At 41.9% G+C, this 23277-nt stretch overlaps 1 protein-coding gene across 4 annotated transcripts in view; it reads left to right on the forward strand.

Annotated features, from left to right (window-relative positions):
• The window catches only part of LOC109518482 (dual adapter for phosphotyrosine and 3-phosphotyrosine and 3-phosphoinositide-like), a 21428-nt gene extending 6198 nt beyond the window's left edge, over positions 1-15230 (forward strand). For 3 of the 4 annotated variants that reach the window (XM_019875537.1, XM_019876328.1, XM_019874720.1), the window contains one exon: positions 14456-15230. In XM_019875537.1, the coding sequence (XP_019731096.1) occupies positions 14456-14684 (229 nt within the window). In that variant the 3' untranslated portion in view covers positions 14685-15230. The remainder of the gene's footprint in view (positions 1-14455) is intronic. The other variant, XM_019877107.1, reaches the window with a different exon arrangement.
• The last annotated feature ends 8047 nt before the right edge of the window (positions 15231-23277 follow it).

The following is a 23277-nucleotide window of genomic DNA, read 5'->3' on the forward strand; positions in this document are numbered from 1 at the left end:
TACTCTTTGTTCTGAAGCAGTTATAGATGAAAGAGGAGAGGATCAAAGTGTCCTTTTACCAGTGGATCAGAGATGTCATGCTGAAAATGTGCACGTCTGCTACAAGCTAAGTTTTGAAAGCAAACACGAACTATATATATAATAGATATAATATATCTATTATATATATATATATAGATAATAACACAAACAACAACATATACATACATAAACAAATGCTGCAAAAATTTAAATAATTCAGTAGCAGGCCTGAGGATTTCGGAAATTCACGGTAACCGTTTTTTCGGTTCCGTCGGATGACCCAATGGGAAACCACGGTAACTAATTTTGGGTTCCGTAAACGTTCATCATGAGAACCCATTTTTCTATTTTGACTGATCTTCATAATCAAGAATTCTGAAACTCTAAAGTATAATGTTTCAAGGGTAAATGTTTGAAAACTATGCATTAACAATAAGCATTACATCAGCAGCTGTGTACTCCAGGTTTATTCAAAAAAATTAATGGATCAAAATATGGTGTACTCATATGGCATCATGAATACAGCATACCACAAAATCAGAGTATTTTTTTTCCAATCTCACACTGCAAAGATTAATTTACTGGTAATCATTAATACAGGTAAGTATTGATGTGGCTTAACATCCTCTTCCCAAGACGATGCATGTGTAATCTACTCTCAATTTGACGAAAGAATCTAACACACGTCATAATGTTAACAGTTCTACCAATAGTTAACATTAGCATTACTACACCTTGTGACGAATGTTTTATTCATAAAGTTACCATCCTATAACCAGTAAATAATAGAATAACCAATACTGTTTCATAATGTTTTTCATAGTGATTAGCCTATAGATCAAATGACCAACTTGCCTCGTAATCGTGCCTCCGGTCGATCTCGCTCTCGTGTTCTGTGCATACGTCACAGGTGAGTTTAGTGATACGCCCTTTGGACCATTCATACGAAAATCAGACTCGCATTCCCATTTCTTAAATGTCGTAATTAGTCGACCATTGTGAGTTTTTTTCGCCGCCATCTCAAACTTTCATCCGTGCGATTCCTCAGTTTGTGGACTAAAATAGCAACCCGCATGCGCACATAAAGTTATCTGTTCCGTCCCCCACAACACTGAAAACAAAACAAAACGAAAGTAAATTAGAAGAAACACACTCACACTCACACACCACAAACACACATACAAGCACAGTGAAAGCGCGTTGATCACACAGGAGAGATTTGATCGGGTACAGTCAACTCGTGTGCGTTGACTTTTATGGTTAAACGATTTTTCGGTACCGTCAAAATGACGCTACGGAAACGACACGTTACCGGTAACAATCGTTACCGTGAAGTCCTCAGGCCTGCCGCCTTTTTTTTTTTTTTTTGTTTTGACAGAGAAATTTCCTTGCGTCCCAAAAACACACATTATTTGGAACTGTGCGTCCCGCGGGAAAATTGTGCGTCTAGGACGCGGGATGCAGAGGTAACGAGATGGCTGCTTGCTATCCAGGTTTATGAAAGGGTTGAGCTCAAGGAAGGATGGTGCCCACACCATGATTTTTTTTTTTTTTATTACAATATACCAACAGGGGCGGCCCGGTGTTCTAGTGGTTAGCGCGTCGACCTCACAGTGCAGAGGTACCGGGTTCAATTCCAGCTCCGGCCTCCCTGTGTGGAGTTTTCATGTTCTCCCCGGCCCGCGTGGGTTTTCTCCGGGTACTCCGGTTTCCTCCCACATTCCAAAAACATGCATGGCAGGCTGATTGAACACTCTAAATTGTCCCTAGGTCTGAGTGTGAGCGTGGATGGTTGTTCGTCGGTGTGTGCCCCGCAATTGGCTGGCAACCGGTTCAGGGTGTCCCCCGCCTACTGCCCGAAGACAGCTGGGATAGGCTCCAGCACCCCCCGCAACCCTTGTGAGGATAAAGTGGATCGGAAACTGGATGGATGGAATATACCAACAGCAACCACAGCTTCAATGGCTTCTCTTTTTCCCATGACAGGAAGTGATCAGTTTGAATTGGCACATTTGTTGGTAGAGGTCATTTGGACACATTCCCCATTATTCCCTCACGAAACAACATTCGGAAGTTCCCAGTGAGCTCTCTGAGTACACACAGAGTACAATTTTTAAAAATATGGCGCTTTCGTTCCCTTCGAAAGGTAGTGGAGTCAAAAAGCTGGAAACTCGAAACTACTACAGTAAGTATTCCCGCCTATGGATTTCTGTCAAACGAAAATTCCCTCACCCTGAATAAAAACCTCTGCATTAAAGTTTTGACTACCATATTATATTAACGATCAATTCACAACAACGGATGTTCCGGAACCCGGAAGCCATACAGAAACCCGCAGTAGCGCAAACTCAACCTAGTCCCGCTCGATACGATGGAATAAATGTGCCCGCTCCGCTATTTACTCTCATTGGATCCAAAATGGCAACATGTAAGTTTTGTACTTTTGTTTGTTTGTTTATTATTTATTGAACATAAAAACATATACAGTAATAAATTGACAGAAAGTAAGGTAAGATAGTAAAAAGGAAAAAGAAAACAGTCATCATACAACACAACTATTTGTTCAAAGGAGTAGGAAGAAGTAAAAAAAACGTATCTAGTCCTACCCCAAGTTATGTATTAATGTATAAATAGATCATTTTTATATCAATCAGAAAAGAAATGAATAAGTCTCCATAAAAGCTCATGCTTCTACCCTTAACTGTGCTATACTTATCTATTTTTACAAGTTTTGGTTTGTATCGGGATTATATACATACACACCATAGCACTTTTATATGTCGAATTTCTCTTGTATTCATAAGGGATATTGCAGTACATTACTCCATTTATCAACTTAATTCTGATTTATTATTATATTTCATGAAGGTTTCGAATTTATCACCTTAACTCTGATTGATGTAGTTTTTTTGGTCTATTCTCTTGAATTTGTTTTTGAACTCAGCAAGCGATTTACTCATTTTCAGGTCCATTTCAAAATTATTCCACAGATAAACACCTATGACATAATTCTTTGCTTGATGTTCGTTCTTGTTTTGGATTTTTTTGTATAGGCTGGTACCTCTTAAATCATAGCAGCTTTCTCGAATTTCAAAAAAACCTCATGATGTTTTGGCACAGCAGGTGATTGTGTGCATTGTACATTAATTGGGCAATTTTGAAGTCAACCAGCTCATAAAATTTCCTCGTGTTTAATTTGATAAATAGTACATTTGTAGGTTCCGTATATTTTGATCTATTCATAATTCGGTTTGCTTTTTTGTAGTTTTAGAACAGGGGGTGTGTTTGTTTTACACTCATCTCCCCATATTTCCACACAGTAGGTCATATATGGTAGTAATAATGAAGAGTATAATGTGTACAAAGATCTCTAATTTTGCACATCCTTAGTTTTGTAGAGGATCCCTATGGTTTTGGCTATTTTTCTTTTTACGTTATCGATATGTGGCTTCCAACATAGTTTTGAATCTATTACTAATCCGAGAAACTTGGTTTCATACTCTCTTTCTATCTCAGTTGAGTTTACCATAATTTTAGCTTGGTGTTTGATTGGTCTTGTGCCAAAAACAATTAACTCAGATATTTTCAAGTTAAGTGACAATTTATTCCTATCGAACCAGTTTTTTAATTAGTTTAATTCATTTTCCACGGTTGTCAGGAGCTGTTTCAGATTTTCTCCAGAGAAGCAGAAAGTTTTATCATCAGCAAATAGGACACATTTAAATTGTTTTGAGACCTTGCAGATATCATTTATATATAAGATGAATAGTTTTGGAATAAGCACAGAAACCTGAGGAACTCCCATGAGTGATTTTCAGTTGATTCGATTTTTTTATTGTTGAACTGCACATACTGATATCTGTTATCTAAATAACTTTTTATCCATTTGTATGCTACAACTCTCATGCCACATCTCTCTAATGTATTCAATAATATACGAAGATCTATCATGTCAAAAGCTTTTTTAAGATCGAGAAAATCCCAACCGTAAATTCTTTGTTGTCGATATTAGTGTCTCTTGCTTCCACAAACTCCATTACTGCCATTGAGGTGGTCCGTTTTTCCCTGAAGCCATATTGATTTTCACTTAACAGCACGTTTCTGTATAAAGTTATCAAGTCTGCTTGAGAATAGTTTTTCTAATATTTTTAATGATTGTGGTAATAATGATGTTGGTCTATAATTTGTAAACAAATGTCTTTCTCCACTTTTATAAATTGGAATAACTTTAGCAATTTTCATTTTTGATGGAAAAACACCAGCTTTGAATGACAGGTTGCATATATATGTGAAAGTATCACGTTGCGAGGTGGTAGTGGATCCCAAAAAACAGGCAAGAGGGAGGAGCAGGGTGTACATGACAAATTGTATTAAAACCAGTGGCGTGCGGTGAGGTTCATGGTTGGTAAGGCACTGACTCCTTTAGTGTCAGATTTACAAATATATAAACCAAAAAGGGTAGCTTATTCAAATGGCCACTGGATATGTCGATGCTTTTGACAGCCATCGATCATATCCAGTGGCCATCATTTGAGTCATTGTCCGAACTGTCAGGATTTTCCATCATGATACAGAATACAGCACGCAGATCAGATTGGTACATGCTTGTTGTCTGCAGCAGCTGAGAATTTGAGCTCCATCTCGTGGGCGCTGCTCTTGATAAGCGCCGTTTCACAACATCATCCAGTAAGTGGGTGCGCTTCGTGGACTTGCTAAAAAATGACCCTAGTCCCTCAAGTGTTGTAAAAAACGTTCTAGTCTCAGGCATGCATTTTGCTGAATGCAACAGCACAAGATTCAGTTTGTGTGCATAACAGTGTGTAAACCTGGCCTTGGGCACCTTTTCTTTAATTTTGGCCTGCACCGCATTAAGCTCTGATGCCATCACAGCAGCTCCATCAAATGTTTGCGCAACTAGGTTTTCAACGCAGCTGTATTTCTCCAACACTTCCAAGACATAAGCAGTTACAGCAGGGCGCTTGCCGATCATCACTCACGTCAATCAAATCCTAAAAATGCTTCCTTCACCACACAGTCGACTTCACTTTTGGCTACATAGCACAAAATAACAGAGATCTATGTGCTTTGTTTGTGATATCCGTAGTCTCGTCTACCTCTACAGCAACAAATGGGGCAGCATTAATCTCCTTTTTAATATCATTTCTTATCACATCACCGATTGCTTCAATTAGATCATTCTGTATTCTATTTGACAAGCCAGAAAACACAGTGGATGAGTCCAAATGTGTGTCTAACCTCTCATCTTTATCAGCAAAAGCATGTAATAGTTCTACATAACTGCCACGATTAGAAGAGCTTGCCCTCTCGTCGTGACCACGAAATGCCAACTCCTGTTTAGCTAAAAAAGCAGGTTGCATGAATGAGGTCTTTCAAAATCTCTCGGTTTTCTTTTACCTTGGCGTTGTGGATGCTAACGTTGAGCCTCCGCTGTTCATTCAATGCCAAACAGATCCTTGTAGTAAAGACGGTTTTTCGAAGGACAACCACATTCTTTTCGGGCAGGGGTGTCAAAGTCAAATGGACGGAGGGCCAGATAAAAAATTTTGCTGCAAGCTGAGGGCCGGACTGATCGAATGTTCATTGAAAATTTAAAAAATGACCACATATTGTTTATTGAACCAAATTTAATTGACTGAAAACCTAACAAATACATTCCAATATGGTCAGATAAATAAAGCAACATTTTTGTATGGCTATGTCAGTAAACTTCAATTTTCAACAGGCACAAAAAAATTTCCTTTGTATAAAAATACCCATAACATGAATGAAAGAAGCCGATATTATTCAAGGCACTATCAATAGTCCATATTTTCTCTTTTAGCAAAAGTAGGCTAAATTTACTTAAAAGAAAAACAAATAATAGTACAGTAATTTTCGATCATTTACTCGAATAAAATATTTTTAAAACATAATTGGATTGAAATACAATAAAATAAAGTGCAAAAATGTATAAACCAAAAACAACACTTTCTTCAAGAAGTAACAAGCAGCGAAAGCAAATATTGCACTTTAATTTTTAAACTTGAACTGAGTAAAAACTCTTAATATGTGATTGCACAGTGTATTATAAGTAATTTTCACTTCTTTGAGGCTGAGGCTGATACTCGGTGGTGTCTTAACTTTTCTACAAGTTCATCAATATTTGGGGTCAGGCTCTGAGCTGAGCAAATCCTCAAAATTGAGTGAGGGTCTTCAGCAGTAAATCGACTTCTGTGTGATGTTTTGTTCAGCTTCAGACGACTGCTAGACTAATAAGTATTTAAATAAAGTGGCCGACTGCTTGGCGCGTCACTGTTGCATTGTGGGAAATGTAGTATTGGTGCGTGTAAAAGATCTGCGGGCTCTCGGCTTGCTGCGGTCCGCGGGCCGGTTCTAATAATAAATCAATATCATCCCAGGGGCCACTGAAAACATTCTCGCGGGCCGGATTTGGCCCGCGGGCCGGCACTTTGACATTGTGCTTTTCGGGTGTATCACTCCGTTTGAAAAGAGCACGTTATCTTCTGTCCGGGCTGTCCCGTAGTTTGAAGCAAACCTTTTAGCTCCGGTGTTGGTCTACCTGTGTTAATCACGTCCACTTTTGACTGAAAGTCCAGTTTTTAGAAGTTTTTAAGCTTTGATATATAATCATCTTCTTCCAATTTGGCAGTTCGACGTAGCAAATTAAAAAAAGGATGGCACTTGACTCGCGTGGCACCTCTGCGCAGAAGAAAAGCGCAACGTACCCTTTTGCTCACCTACACCCTCTTCATTGCAGCAGAGAACTATCTGCCGTAATCTGTGCCTTTTCACTGCGGTTTTATTTCCCATCAGAAAATCTAAATATGTCACAAAAAAAAACAAAAAAAAACCCATTAAACTTTAATGGTTAAAAACATTAGCCAAACTGTGGAAAAGCAGGTCAAGTAAACATATCTCCAAACATTATATTGGGGACATGCAGATATAGGGCAAGCAGCACGTCCCAGTTGCATGTATCAACCAAGTTTGTGATGGTTGCGCAATGCAATGCGCATTCAGAGGTGAGGCACCTGCCTCCCCTGACTGCACGTGCCTGATTAAAACAGAGAAAACTAAATCCAAAACAAAGTCCAAAGTATCAAACAAAAATCATGACTGAAGCAAAAACTAACCATGACCGAAACATGACTGAGAACAAACATGACAGTAGCAAACACAAACAATGACCCGACACCAAGTGGCCGTGCCGGGAGTCCTTTTAAAGCAATAATTGCATAATGACCAACAGGTGTGCAGCTGCAGGGAGAGCCCTACAGTGCCAACTGTTGGTCACAAACGGAATCATGACAGTACCCCTCCCTCAAGGGAAGGCTCCCAGACATCCCAAAGTCATCCAAAGGCTTGCCTCGTCAGGGAACGGGACCTAAAAGCGACAGCAACCCTTGCCTCGCCGAAGAACAGGAACAAAACGACGGCAACCCTTGCCTCGCCAGGGAACAGTAACAAGAAGCGACGGCAACCCTTTGGCTTAGCTTGGCCTGACGTGGACGGAGCTCGACGTAACGGGGGACCTGGGACAGCCGGACGTGAACGGGGGCTCGGCCTGACGTGGGCGTGGATTGACAAGCCGAAAACATGGGACAGCTGCATAACCAGCGCTGCCTGAAGGGGGAACATGGGACAGCCGCAAGACTGGCGCTGCCTGAAGGGGAAAAGGGTGTTGGCCGCAGACGTGCTCCACCAGGCACATGGTGGAATAGGGGCCAGTCCTTTGTACCTGCGGGGTCCAGGTGGTCAGGTCATTCTGTCACGTTGCGAGGTGGTGGTGGACCCCAAAAAGCAGGCAAGAGGGAGGAGCAGGGCGTACTTGACAAATTGTCTTAAAACATGGAGAAAACTAAATCCAAAACAAAGTCCAAAGCATCAAACAAAAATCATGACTGAAGCAAAAACTAACCATGACTGAAACATGACTGAGAACAAACATGACAGTAGCAAACACAAACAATGACCCGACACCAAGTGGTCGTGCCGGGAGTCCTTTTAAAGCAATAATTGCATAATGACCAACAGGTGTGCGGCTGCAGGGATAGCCCTACAGTGCCACCTGTTGGTCACAAACAGAATCATGACAGAAATTCTATAATCTGTTTTATTGTTGTCATATCAATATTAAAGCAATCAGTTGACTTTTTATTTTTAAATGTTCTTTCAATATTTGATACTTCTTCATGATTTACAGCAGTAAGGAACATTGTGGAAGAGTTTTTTTTTCCACGTATCTATCCATTTCAAACGAGTTTGTTGGATCAGGAATTTGTTTTGCTAGGTTACTGCCGATATTAACAAAATACTCATTAAATTCAATTGCTATTTCTGCAGTTTTTTCAATAATAGTATTTTTGTCTTTAATAAAATACTCTGGATAATCCACTTTTTTAGGATGATTTCTGATTACTCAAGTATTTTCCATATTTCTTGCGTGTTGTTTTTATTCTGCTCTAATAGTGCATGATAATGGTCTCTTACTAGTTCTTATAATATTTTCTAATTTATTTTTATAGGTCTTGTGTTTTATTTCTGCCTCTTTAGTTCTCAATTTTATAAACAATTTATATACATTGTTTTTCTTTTTACATGCGTTTTCTATGCCTTTCACTATCCATGGCTTACTTGGGTCTTTGTACTTTTTGGAGACTTTCGTTGATGGAAAATGTTTATCATATAATGAGATTATGGTTGACTGAAATGCATCAAACGCTGTATTTGGGTATTCGTTTGAGTAGACCTCGGTCCAGTTTTGTTTTTCTAGGTCTTGCTTAAAAGCATTGATGGAGCATTGGGTTCTTAGTCTTATTTCTTATATGTGAGTTGTTGAGTTTGTTTTTCTGTCAAAATAATTATGAAAAACTGCAAATACAGGTAGATGGTCACTTATATCAGTAATGAGAAGTCCACTTTCCATTTTATGTTCAATCTTATTTATAAATGTTATTTATTAAGGTGGTCGTGTCAACTGTTATTCTACTAGGTTTCAGGATTACTGGGAAGACTGTTGCTATACATAGTATTTATAAAGTCAGTTGTTTTTTTATGTCCATTTGGGTTGAATAAGTCAATGTTAAAGTCACCACACATTATTCGTGTTTTCTTATCGTTGGAGTAGCTGAGCATATCTGTTAGTTTTTTTTTATTGAATGTGTCAATACATGATCCTGGTGTCCTATAGATGCAACTTATGATGACATTTGATGCCTTTTTATTATGTACAGACGCTCCCCAGCTAACGAATGAGATACGTTCCGAAGGATCGTTCGTTGGCTGAATTCGTACGCAAGTTGCTTCAGTGCTATATTTTGTATGGAATGCATGTTTAAGGCTTATATACGTATGTTTAAGGTTTATATAAGTATAATAAAATGAAGTTTAACTTACTTTTGGAAGATGTACTCGAAGGCTTCAGGAGATGATGGAGCGGGAGAGAGTTCCGTCTCGACCTTCTTCATGGGGACAGGCGTTTCCTCCTCCTCCTCCTCCTCTCACAGTGCCTCACGTCGGTATTAGCGGTGGAAAGAAGTACTACAGTACTCAGAAAAAGGCGCGCAATACAAAATCTAACTGACAGCATCTCTGTCCGAGAACATTTTTCGACATACCTGTACCCGCAAAAATGTTCGTATGTACCGTTGTTCGCAACACGAAAGTTCGTAAAGCGGGGAGCGCCTGTATTTAGTTACACATTCCATTAGGTTTTCTATTGTGCTTGTCAATCTCTCGATTTTACTGCATTTAAGTGCTTTGTCTACATATATTGCAATCCCCCTCCTTTAGCCTTCTATTTTCATTTCACTGTTTTTTTTTCATCATTAAGCCGAGTTTCTGATATGGCAATTATTTTAAATGTACTGAATTTAGTCAGGTATTCTTTGATTTTTGTGAAGTTTTTATCAAAACTTCTACTGTTTAAGTGTATTAATGAAAGTGCATTTTCCAATTCTACATTAGTGTTGAATTGTTCGTCCGTGTAATAGTGAGAGTTTGTTACGCTGTGTTTGTTCTTGAAGAAATTATTGTCCGGGTCCAAATTGCTCTCGGGGTCGAATGGCTTGTGGTCAGCACCATCAAAGGGTTGGAAGTCCATGTTTTTGGTATGTGAATTTCCTGCTTCAGTCGAGTCAGTGTTTTTGTCATCAGGTGGTGAACAGTTCTCAACTGACAACAAAAACTCTGAGTGGCAAGAAGTGACTCTCTTGGCATGACTTTTACTGGAATCGCAAACAATTTTCTATTTCGTTAATTTACATTTACATCCTGTAGATCGTGGCATCCAAACAAAATGGTAATGACCAAGGAAAAGAGAGTGGAATGCATCTGATTAGCTGCTCAAAATAAATTGCTTGTGGCTTGTAGAGGAGGGGATCTGCCCAATTCCTTAAGGCCCTCCTTGTTCACAGGTTCTTTTATTTCTCTATAAGGTGGAAGCAGACCCAACACCACGTCGTCTTTTTTTCAGTTTATCACAATGCAAAACGAATCGATTCGGGCTCCTGAGAGTCTCAGATTTCTTCAGGAAGCATAGAAAAAATGCAGTCATGAGAATATATAGGGACAATATGATAATGAGAGGCGGGCAGTTATGCCTCCATGCAAATCCTGGAAACAAAGAAATATACATGTCATCTGACCCGGTGTAGCTGGAAAAAGTTGGGAGTGGTGAGGTGAGACCAGATCACCACTACCCACTATTGTCTTCGGTCTGATCTTCGGTGTGATGGCAGGAACACAGATGTTTGAGATAATAGTTACTCTTTTGATGTCAAACATGTCCTCTGGAGGGGGCCCTAAAAGTGGTGGGGATCGAGGGGCACTAAAGGTGATTGTAATCACAGTGAGCAGTAAATACCTCCAACAGCATTCTACATTCTTTGGTTGAACAGAACCAACAACAGAGAGGGGATAAATAAAATCACAGTAAATAACAAATTCCTGAACAGGCTCAACGGACAGTCGAGTAAACGAACGTTTCCTGGAATGCCTAACCTATTATCGTGCTAAAAAACTTCCGCTAACTGGACCGCTAATTAGAGAGAAGGCGAGTTCCATAGCACAAACTATGGGCATAGAAGACTTTGAAGCATCCGGTGACTGGCTTTAAAAGTTGGTTGCACGATATCAGCTGAGCAATGCTGTCTTGTGTGGTGGTCGAGGGGAGGTCAAGTTAGAGACAGTGAGTGGGTGGATAGAAAAGTCACCAAGTCTGTTACTAGTCTCATTTTGTAGCAAATAGTCCTAATTTTGTGGTGCGTGTTTTTAATGCTGTATTTTGTTCATATACCTGTCCTGAATGCTGCGGTTTTTGTGTTCTGAACAGTTTTTGGACCATGTATTTTTGCATTTTATTGCTTGTGTTGTTACACACAGATTTTTTTTTTAACATACTTGCATGTTCAGAAAGGACATGGACCATCATCGTTTCCCTCATAAGGAAATTCTGTTATAAGGAAAGATTGGACAACGCAAATATGCCTCCTTACTGGAGAATACGTATCTGTACAGTAAATATTCCGTAGTACGGAATCAGGTTTGCGCTGTCCAATCCTTCCTTATAAAATAATTTCCTGATGTGGGAAATGAGCATGGTACATGTCCTTTATGAACACACAAGTATGTGAACAAAATAACATGTGTAACAACACAAGCAATGAAATGCAAAAATATATGCTCCTAACACTGTTTATAACACAAAAGCTGCAATACAGTATAACAAACTTAGGACTATTTGCTCTACAATGAGACGAGTAACAGACAGGGTGGCTTTTCTTTCCACGATCTCACTGTCTCTAACTTGACCTCCCCTCGATCGACACCCAAGACAGCGTTGCCCATCTGATGTCATGCAATGAACTTTTAAAGTCAGCCACGGGACGTTTCATAGTCCTCGATGGCCATAGTTAGCGCGATGGAACTCGCCTTCTCTCCAATTAGCGCTACAGTTAGCGTCGGGTTTTTGCATGATAACAAGTAAAGCATTCCAGGAAACGTTCGTTTATTTGACTGTCCGTCAAGCCACAAGCAGTTTACTTTGAGCAGCTAATCAGCAGCTAATTCCACTCTATCTTCCACGGATCTAGCTACAGTATCTACACACATAGATATTGAGGTCTCCTCTTGTTGTTGCGTTCAGGAAACTCAGAGCTGTGAACGAAATAAAAATCGTTCATTATTTCAGTAAAACTAATGCTAATAGAGTCACTTACAAGTCGCCGTTTTGTATCCAATGAGAGTAAATAGCGGCGTGGACAGATTTGTTCCGTGGTATCGAGCGGGACTTGCTTGTTTTTGCACCACTGCTTGCCTCTGTATAGCTTCCAGGTTCCGGGTAGTGAATTTCCGTTGTTATGAATTGATTGTTAATGTAACATCGTAGTCGAAATTTTAATGCATAGGTTTTTAGTCCGTATGAAGGAATTTCCGTTTGAAAGAACTCTGTAGATGGGAATATTTACTGTACTACGATTACTACTTATTTACTACTACGATTACGACTTATTTATAACTGTTGTGCATAGCAATTTTTAACACTGCATTTTGAGTGATTTCAAAAATACTACTGTAGGTGAGGAAATTTCATTTTTGAGCAGGGGGTGGTCAACCTTAAATCTTCAAAGGAGCCATTTCAGGCCGAACCGACCACCACCCAAAATTCAGACCCAACCGTTTGCCAGTGCGCGTGGCACTGGAGGTAAGGTGGCTGAAATGTCTTGCCTCAGGACACTACGACACAATGAGTCTGACAGAGTGGTATTCGAACAGCGGAACCTCTGTTACTGCACCCGTTCGAATCTTGTTGCCGGTTGCCAGACTTTTGTCTTGTGTCGCAAATTTTATTTGACCGAAAAAAAAACAGTCTTATTTTAATGTCACGAGAGAACCATAATCCTCAATACAGTGATCCCTCACTTATCGTGGTAAATGGGGACCAGGACCACCCACAAAAGATGATTTACTAATGCTAGTAAATCATCTTTGTGTGTGTGTGTGTGGGGGGGGGGGGGGGGGGGGCGGGTGCAGTCTGGAACAGAAAAAGGGTGACCGCAAGAGTAGAGAGAGAGAGAGAGAGAGAGAGGGTGATTGGGCTTGTACGAAAAAAACACCACATGTCGCTCTGCCTCCTTAATTGTCTAATCATAAACACATCGGCTGCTTGCTGCAGGGTAGCTGGACAGCAGCTGCTGGAGGCTCATGGAGTCTACACTGTCAGAGCTGCATAAAGGCAATGCTGATAAATGTTAATTACTGTGTAAGGTTTTATAATTAAAGATGTCAGTAAATATGTGTACTGCTATAGTCTTTGTCTCAAATATGTAAAGTCGAAATACTGTTTACATATTTTAAACATGTTGGTACCCACAAACCCACATGGGTTACAGAGAGTAACCCACGTGGTCAGACACAAGGGAGGATGCTGGGCAGGGCTGCACAGCCAATCAGCTCACGGGATAAATCCATTCAGTGCTGTCATTGGTCGACGTCGTGCTGGGAACCAATCAAGTACATGTGCAAAACCTTTGGGTCATTAGGCATTTTTTTCTGAATACAGTACTTTGGGGAAAAAAAATGCGATGGAGTGAGGCCATGATAATTGAAGCGCAATACAGCGAGGGATCACTGTACTTAGTTTTCTAAAGCCACATAGAGCCAGGGCAGGTCACAGACCCCTCTATCAAGATTTTTTTCCCCAACAAAATTCCAATTTTTATTCATCTATCCATCCATTTTCTGATCCGCTTATCCTCACGAGTTGCGGATGTATGTGCTGGAGCCCATTTGAGCTGACTTCAGGTAGTAAGCGGGGTATAACCTGAACTGATTGGCAGTGAATCACAGGGCACACATAGAGAAAGAACCATCCGCACTCATACTCACACCTAGGGACAATTTGGATTGCCCAATCAACCTGCCCTGCATGTTTTTGGAATGTGGGAGGAAACCCCAGTGTCCGGCGGAAACCCACACAGGCACATGGAAAACATGCAAACCCCACATCGGAAGGATGGAACCCTGCACCTCTGCACTGTGAGGTGGACTTGCTAACCAGTTCTTAATCGAAGGTGATAGTTGGAAAAAAAATACCACAGTACATAACATAAACTCTTTCAGAAAATTAACAATATGAGGCCTGTGAATGCCTCGCAACCATCACAAGGTACACACCTTTTTTTCTGTTGGACCCTAAACAGAATTAGCAATGGGTGGATGTTTTTTGCCCCACAAGGAAATGTCGATTTTATTTGAAGAACAATGGGTGGCAATATTGACCTGTAGATGTGAAAAAGCAACTGCTCCAACTTTGAGCCCAACTGCCTGTCATGGACATCTTGTCATATTCTTTCAATGTTTCAAATTATGTGCTGTACTTTGTGCTTGAACCAAATATATATTGCCTCCACAGTCTTGTGTTTCCCGAGAGAACATTTTATCTCTGTGCAAAGACTGGTGTGGAGGCAGATGAGTGGATCAAGATTCTCAGATGGAAATTGGTGAGCTTTTCTATGCTTCGTTTTGCACACCGTGCTGTGAGAAACTACTTGAAGACCTCTCTTGTATTGGTGCAGTTCTCAGACCAATACATGCAGTCCAAAAAATACCACAGCACTTCCGGAGCCTCAATTGAGTATTAGGGGAAGTTGTACCAAAGTTCATGAATACGTTTAAGGAAGTTCTAGTGTCTAATAGAGCATTTGCACTACCATCAGCACAAAACATTTGAAAAGTCATGTCTTGCAAATGTCCCTTGCGCAAAGTTTAACCAACATCTTTTTTTTTTCAACATGTTGCTTGATTCAACACTATCCCTCAAAAGGGATTTCACCTTTTTTTTCCTAGTCCCAGGCACATCAATGAGAGTGACCAGATTGGAACATCACTGCAGAACACTCCAAAGTGAAGTGGGTACACTCTTCCTTGATTAGACTGACTGTGAGGCCATGATATCATATTTTGTGACAACATCTTATTAAAATTACCCTCATAATATTCTTTGATTTTGCTTAAAGATGATACGTCTAAATCGGATATGTCCAGCTCTGGGCCTCATGGGCTGCTGTCACGCCTGTTTTCATTCGCTTCCTGCTGCAACAAACCTGATTCAAAGGATCAGCTCAACAGCAAGCTCTGAGGAAGCATGAGACCGCGATCCTCATCAGCTATGTTGCAGCAGGGACAGATAGAAAACAGGCAGAACAGCGTTGGCATTGGGGACCGAGTTTGAATACCCCTGTCTTAAATCATTATTTAAGACAAGAATAATTTTACAAAGTAGTAGTTACTCATGTCATGGCACTACATCAACAGGTTGATATTTGTCCTTTAACAGGGACCTTTGAGATGTACATTTGTGATGGTACATTGTGTTTGTTTCTGGTGTGTATTATCCATCCATCCATGATCTTGTGAAACCAAAATAAAGAAAAACCAGTGTGAAATGGCAAGGCCATGATTTTTGTATTTTCTGTGCTTCGAACGCTGACGTTTCATCACTTAGAATTTTGTCCACAGCCATGAGGATATCACGGGGCTTAAAGAAAAAAATGATTGTTAAATTATAGGGTTTTAATAAACAAATGAACAACATTAATATAAAGCATATAAATATAAATGAAAAACTCAGTGACGGAAAAAAAATGTTGGAAAGCAATTAGGTGTCGTGCCACACCCCACTCCCACTGTCATTGAATTTATTAGGGGGAAAAACATATAGCTCATACTTTCAAAAAAAACTTAATGCAGGAATAGCTCATCAACACTTCCAGCCAACCCCACAAACAGTGTAGTCCAATCATTGATTTGTTTAATGCTAGCCAGAATAATGTGAACTTGACCTCAATATCTTCCTCTGAAGTACAGCATAAAAGGCCTTGTCAAGAAGAGACTACAGAAAGTCTGCTGCTCCATACCAAATTGTGCCACATTTCCCTTGAAACTGCAGCTAACTTGATTGATGGCACTGTCTCCTCCTTGCAAAGTCATGGAAATCTGCAATTGTTCTCCCACTTCTAAAAAGTGTGGACCCTTCGGTCTGAGGCAATTATTGCACAATCTAGATTCCGATTTGTCTTGGCTAAATTGTTGGAGTCTTCCATAGATGTGTAACAAAAACATTTCTTAACTAATAACTCTATTTTGAATCCCGCTCAACCTGGCGTCCTCTCTCCATTGCTCCTCTCCCTCTACACGAACGATTGCACCTCAACACACCCAGCCGTCAAACTCGTACAGTTCACAGACAACACCACAGTCATCGCTCTCATCAAAAGGGGTGTTCACGCGGCAACTTTTACTCCGGTGTAGCACCGGGGCTGCCCCTCGGAGAGTGTTCACATGTACAAAGTTATACTGGTGAAGCACCTGAAAACAGCTTATACTGGATCAAATTTAACCCTGCTCAGGAGGTAGTTTAAAAACTTGCTGCGGAGTAAATGCTAGTTTGCGGGGCAGCACCAATATAAAATGGGATGTGTGAACGCTACAGGGGTAGACTCACTACGCATGAGAAGATTTGATTGCATACGGGCATTGAATGCGTTGCTTTCATGCTCTGTTATACTTCTGCCATCTTTGCTTTCTCTCTCTCATCCTTTTACGGTGTCTGAGAGACCACAGCGTTGATTTGTCTGGAGGAGTATATGTCACAAACAAGGCGGGGAAAAGGAAGTACACTTTACTCATGCGCATGTTTTATTTCCGTCATATATATAATCGTATTGCACGGCCGCAGAAACTGCCGTGTGAACGCAAGTGGGCTGCACTGGGGTTAACACGCTCCTCTTTGGTAAGCAGCTTTATACTTGTGAACGCTACACAAAATTTACACCGGTGCTAGATATATCGCAACAAAATACATCGGTGCAGCACTGATGCAAATGTGTGCTGTGTGAACGCCCCTAAAGACGGCGACGAGCAGCTGGCGCTCTGGTGCTGCTAACACAACCTGGAGCTGAACACACTCAACACGGTAGAAATTATCATGGACTCCAGGAAACATCCTTCACTAGAGCCGCCCCTCACATTATCCAACTGCCCTGTGTCACCCGTCGAGACCTTCAAGTTCCTGGGAATCACAGACTCCCAGGACATGAAGTGGGAGGTCAACACCAACTCCATCCTGAAAAAGGCCCAGCAGAGGATGTATTTCCTGAGGCTGCTGAGGAAGCATGGCCTGCCACAGGAGGTGCTAAGACAGTTCTGCACAACAGTCATCGAATCGATCCTGTGTTCTTGCATCATGGTTTGATTTGGGGCCGCCACAAAATAAAGGACAAAATCCGACTGCAATGGACAGTTAGGACGGCGGAAAAAATAATTGTCACCGCCCTACCCACTCTTGAGGACTTGCACACCGCAAGAACCAAGACAAGGGCAGGGAAAATCCGACTGGAACCCCCACACCCTGCCCACCACCTTTTCCCGCTACTCCGCTCAGGCAAGTGCGACCGATCCATGCGCACTAAATCCAGCAGACACTCAACCAGCTTCTTCACTCTAGCCATTAACTCCCTAAACGGTAACCCAAATCTACCTGTATAGTGGCTCTTTGTAATGTTGCACACACCTGTGGAACAGCATTACCGCAATAATTTTTGTAGCTCCAGCTCTGTACTTACTTGAACCACTGTCACTGATCTATATTCCACAGCACCAGACACATTAAAGCACTCAAGGACATCTGCATAATTGTCCACTTGTTGAACTACAAATACTGCTACTGGTCACTTTAAAATGGTGCAATGTTTTCTGCACCAACTGCACAACTGTTATAGTATTGTATTCTACCACTGATCACTTTAGCTCTGCTTGATACTGTGCACATTGTCTCACAGTTGTCATTGGGTGGTACCACCGCACAACAGTTCACTTACATTACGGAATGTCCTTCCATACCTATTTGTCATGTCCTTGTTTATGATGATACGAGTGCAGCGTGTACAATCGGAGACAAATTCCTTGTGTGTTCTACATACTTGGCCAACAAAGATGATTCTGATTCTGACAATGACGCATTGCAAAGCTGTAACCTCGATGCGAATGACATCTCACAAGCTTTAGTTAACCAGAAGTCTTGTGCTGCTTTCTTAATTTATCGAACACATTTGATGGAATGAACCCTCTCCTGCAAACGTTACAAAGCACAGGCTTTCGTAGCGCTGTGGTTGTCAGGGGTTTCTCCAAAAAAAGGAATCGGTCCTCACAAACGTGGAGAGGCAGGGATAAGAATAATGTTGAATTCAGAAACGCAGGACCGACAAAGTACAACAAAAGTTGTTGGTAACAAAGAACCAGGATAAAACGAGATGAACCAAAAGAGCTTGCAACATGCAAAGAAAAAAAAAATGCTAAATGACATCACAAGGAATTCCAATGAAAAGAACAAGATACCGGTCCGTGGGTCATTTGGTACCGGGCTGCACAGAAAGATTAAATAACTTAGATTACTTCCGTCTTATTAAAAAAAAAAATTCAGTTGTTTTTTTAAATTTCAGAAGACAAAAAACGTTACAATTAGTTCACAACGGTCGATTTCACTGACTGTTTCCACCTTGTTTTCAGGTCTTCTTCACTCTCAATTGCGAGAAAGGCCCCATTGGGACGTGAAGCCAAAAGTCGATTACTGCCCTTTTGTGGTCACAGTTATGAATTGCACCCTTTTGAAAGATGACCATATGATTTATTACCATCGAAAAATCATCAGGAACACAAAATGCCCAGCTTGTGCCGATCATTTTGTGGCAACTGAGACATTTTTTTTCCATTTCTGAAAACAAAAAACATTGCTATTCATTCACAACGGTCGTTCTTCCCCACTTTTTCCACCTTTTTTTTGGAACTTTGCTCTCAATTGCGAGAGGAGCCCCATTGGGACATGGACAGAAGAAGTCCGTCTATTCCCTCTTCTGGTCATAGTTCGTCATTGCAACCTTCTTAAAAATAACATTTCTAACTGCCATCGAAAAATTAGCGATACGACAAAATGGCCACCCAGTGAAGATAATTCTGTGACATTTCATGGATTTTTAAAAAAATTTCTCAACACAAAAAACGTGACAATTAATTCACAGCGGTCGTTCTTCAGCTGTTTACACATTGAATATGGCTCTTTGCTCTGAAATGCGAGAGCCCTCTTTGGCCGTGCACAGCAAGCGCCAATAGCTTCCCTCTGCTCGTCAGAGTTAGTCACTGTAACCTTCTGAAAGAATACCATTTTATCTCTTAATACCTGACAAGAGAGCTCCACTTGGACGCGCAAGACAAAAGTCGATGACTGCCTTCTGCTGGTCATAGTTTGTCATTGCAACCTGATGAAAGACTACCATCATGTTTCTTATCACGTTCGACAAATTAGCAGTAACACAAAATGGCCACCCTGCGAAGACAATTTTGTGACATTTGATGGATTTTTAAAAATTTCTGATCACAAACAACGTTACAACGAATTCGCAACGGTCATTCTTCACCGCTGTTTCCACCTTGTGTTTGGCTCTTCTTCGCTCTCAAACGCGAGAACCCTCTTTGGCCGTGCACAGCAAGCGCCGATAGCTTCCCTCCGCTCGCCAGAGTTAGTCACTGCCACCTTCTGAAAGAGTACCATAAAATTTCTTATTACACGATGTATCTACCCTGGTCAAGGACAACGCCTCGAACTGACGTCCAAAAACGTTTATTCGTGGAACACTGTGAAAACTAAAAGACATTTCAACATCAACAATCAATAATCTGTTTAACAAGACATGAAAAAAATCAGCAAAAATAACATACCGTGTGCACCTTGTTCAACCGAAAGTAGATAAACTAAAATAAAGTCGATCAGACAGTCACGTTTCGTGTCTACCTCGCCATCTTTCTTTCTGGATCTCTCTGTCTCCCTCTCTTACTCCCTCACTATACGCCACAAGTTACCCTGAACCGGAAATGGTCATCGAGAAAACATCCGTTCTCTGCCATCTGCTGGTCACCGTTTGTCATTGCAGCCTTCTGAAAGAAACTCATATTATTTATTTTGACCCCACAAGAGACCGATTCGGACGTGCATGACCATTTCGATCACTGCCGTCTGCTGGTCAATATTTGCCATTGCAACCTTCTGAAAGAAGAACATACTATTTGCTATTACCCTTGAAAATCAGTTGGAACACAATATGCCCACCCCGTGAAGATAATTGTGGGAAATTTTTGGATTTTTTTGATTTCAGAACACAAAAAAACGTTACAATTCTTTCACAACGGTCATTCTCCACGACTGTTTCCACCTTGTTTGGAACTTCTTCGCTCTCAATTGCGAGAAGAGCCCCATCGGGACGTGCACGGCAGAAGTCTGTCTATTCCCTCTTCTGGTCATACTTTGTCATTGCAACCTTCTTAAAATACCATAATATTTCTTAACATCGAAAAATTAGCAATAAGACAATAATAATAAGAATAATAATACATTACAGAGGGGCGGAGAAGGCACGGAGCACCGAACGACAGCCGAACAGGCGGGACGCCGCGACAGCGCGACCGAGGACAACCGTGCGACGACCGATGGTCCAAAACCACAACGAATTGTGACAGGAGACGAGGGTTTCTCCCATGACGAGAGTAAACCGTAAAAAACCGTAAAACAAACGCTAAAAAAGAATAATAGTGGGTGAGTAGCGGCAGCCAGATGCGCCAGCGTTCACTCAACCCGTGTGGCTACTCAGTGAAGATAATTCTGTGGGATTTCGTGGATTTAAAAAAAAAATTCAGAACAGAAAAAACGTGACAATTAATTCACAACGGTCGTTCCTCACAACTGTTTCCACATTGTGTAGGTCTCCTCTTTGCTCTGAAATGCGAGAGCCCTCTTTGGCCGTGCACAGCAAGCGCCGATAGCTTCCGGCTGTTCGTCGGAGTTAGTCACTGTTACCTTCTGACAGAAAACCATTTTATTTCTGAAAACCTGACAAGAGAGCCCCACTTGGACGTGCAAGGCAAAAGTCGATGACTGCGTTTTGCTGGTCATAGTTTGTCATTGCACCCTGATGAAAGAATAAAATCTTGATGCATTGCTTACCCTGAAAAGTCGATCACTGCCGTCTGTTCGTCACAGGTTGTCATTGCAACCGTTTTCAAGACGATCATATTAGTGCTGTCTCGGCACGAAGAAAAAAAAGGCCCGGAGTGCCGGGATTTGCAACAAGGCCTTCAAAGCCTGTCCGTCTCAATTCCTTTGTCCGTCTCAATCCCTTTGTCTTTCGAAAGGAAGAGCTGAAAAAACATCTCAGAGGCAAAGTTTGAAAGACAAAGGGAGCGAGAAACAAAGATTTTGATGACCTTCCTTGCAAATCCCGGCACTCCGGGCATTTTTTTGGTTTGTGTAGCGACAACGGGACGAAGCGGGCGGCAACCATTTATTTCCAGGCATCGCGCATGTGAGCGGTGATTTTTTTTTCAGCTCTTCCTTTTCATCCACACCACTCTCGTCCTGAAAAAAATGCAAAACGGCAAGGGGAGCGGATCGGATGACTTCCAGACAGTCGCGCGTTGCCGAGGCAACGTTTGAAACACAACGGGAGTGACACGGCGAGGTTTTTAAGGCCTTGCTTGCAAATCCCAGGACTCCGGTCATTTTTTTGCTTCGTGCAGCGACAGCGGGACGAAGCGGGCGGTCACCATTTATTTCAAGACATCACGCACTTGCACGGGGATTTTTTTTCAACTCCTCCTGTTAATCCGCACCAGTCCCGGCCTGAAAAAAATGCAAAACGGCAAAGGGAGCGGATCGGATCACTTCCAGACAGTCGCGCGTTGCTGAGGCAACGTATGACAAGCAACGGGAGTGACACGGCGAGGTTTTTAAAGCCTTGCTTGCAAATCCGGGCACTGCGGGCATTTCTTTTGCTTCGCGCAGCGACAGCGGGACGAAGCGGGCGGCAACCATTAATTTCAAGACATCGCCTCACGTGCACGGGAATTTTTTTTCAACTCATCCTTTTAATCCGCACCACTCCCGGCCTGAAAAAATGCTAAACTGCAAGGGGAGCGGATCGGATCACTTCCAGACAGCCGCGCGTTGCCGAGGCAACGTTTGACAGACAACGGGAGTGACACGGCGAGGTTTTTCAGGCCTTGCTTGCAAATCCCGGCACTCCGGGCATTTTTTTTGCTTCGTGCCGCGACAGCTGGACGAAGCGGGCGGCAACCATTATTTTCAAGACATATGAAAATATGTAGTTGAAAAAAAACGGGGTTTTTTTCAAAAACGGGGTTTTTTTTCAACTCGTCCTTTTAATCCGCACCACTCCCGGCCTGTAAAAAATGCAAAGCGGCGAGGGGAGCGGATGGGATCACTTCCAGACAGTCGTGCGTTGCCGAGGCAACGTTTGACAGACAACGGGAGTGACACGGCGAGGTTTTTAAAGCCTTGCTTGCAAATCCCGGCACTCCGAGCATTTCTTTTGCTTCGCGCAGCAACAGCGGGACGAAGCGGGCATCAACCATTAATTTCAAGACATCGTGCATGTGCACGGGGATTTGTTTCAACTCTTCCTTTTAATCCGCACCACTCCCGGCCTGTAAAAAATGCAAAACGGTGAGGGGAGCGGATCGGATCTTTTCCAGACAGTCGCGCGTTGCCGAGGCAACGTATGACAAGCAACGGGAGTTGTTGGGTACGATGTATGCCACTGACACTGTTGTTCCAATGTGTGGCACTACTTTGTGTGGAAGGATACCATGTTCTGGGGTGTATATAAATAAAGGGGGTGGAGCTTCCCCGCAGTTCGCTTCTGACAGTGACGATGCACTGAGAAACGTCAGGTGTTGAGCGACTCAGTGGGAGCGACCACACAGAAAAATAAAGAAACGTCTCCAGTCTTGTGCCTCGAACCGAGTGTAGTCACCAGCAATGATGCCTACACATGACCAGCGAGAGACTTCCGCAGCAGTAGGATCAACAGGAGTGACACGGCGAGGTTTTTAAAGCCTTTCTTGTGAACTCCGGGCATTTCTTTTTCTTCGCGCTGCGACAGCGGGACGAAGCGGGTGGCTACCATTAATCTCGGGACGTCACGAATGTTCGCGGGGATTTTTTTCAGCTTTTGCTTTTTATCGGCGTCACTCTCGGCCCTGAAAAAAATGCAAAACGGCAAGGGGAGCGGATCGGATCACTTCCAGACAGTCGCGCGTTACCGAGGCAACGGATGACAAGATATGGGAGTGACACGGCGAGGTTTTTAAAGCCTTGCTTGCAAATCC

Source organism: Hippocampus comes, unplaced genomic scaffold, assembly GCF_001891065.2.
Source record: "Hippocampus comes isolate QL1 unplaced genomic scaffold, H_comes_QL1_v1.1 scaffold370, whole genome shotgun sequence".
NCBI classification, from domain to species: Eukaryota; Metazoa; Chordata; class Actinopteri; order Syngnathiformes; family Syngnathidae; genus Hippocampus; species Hippocampus comes.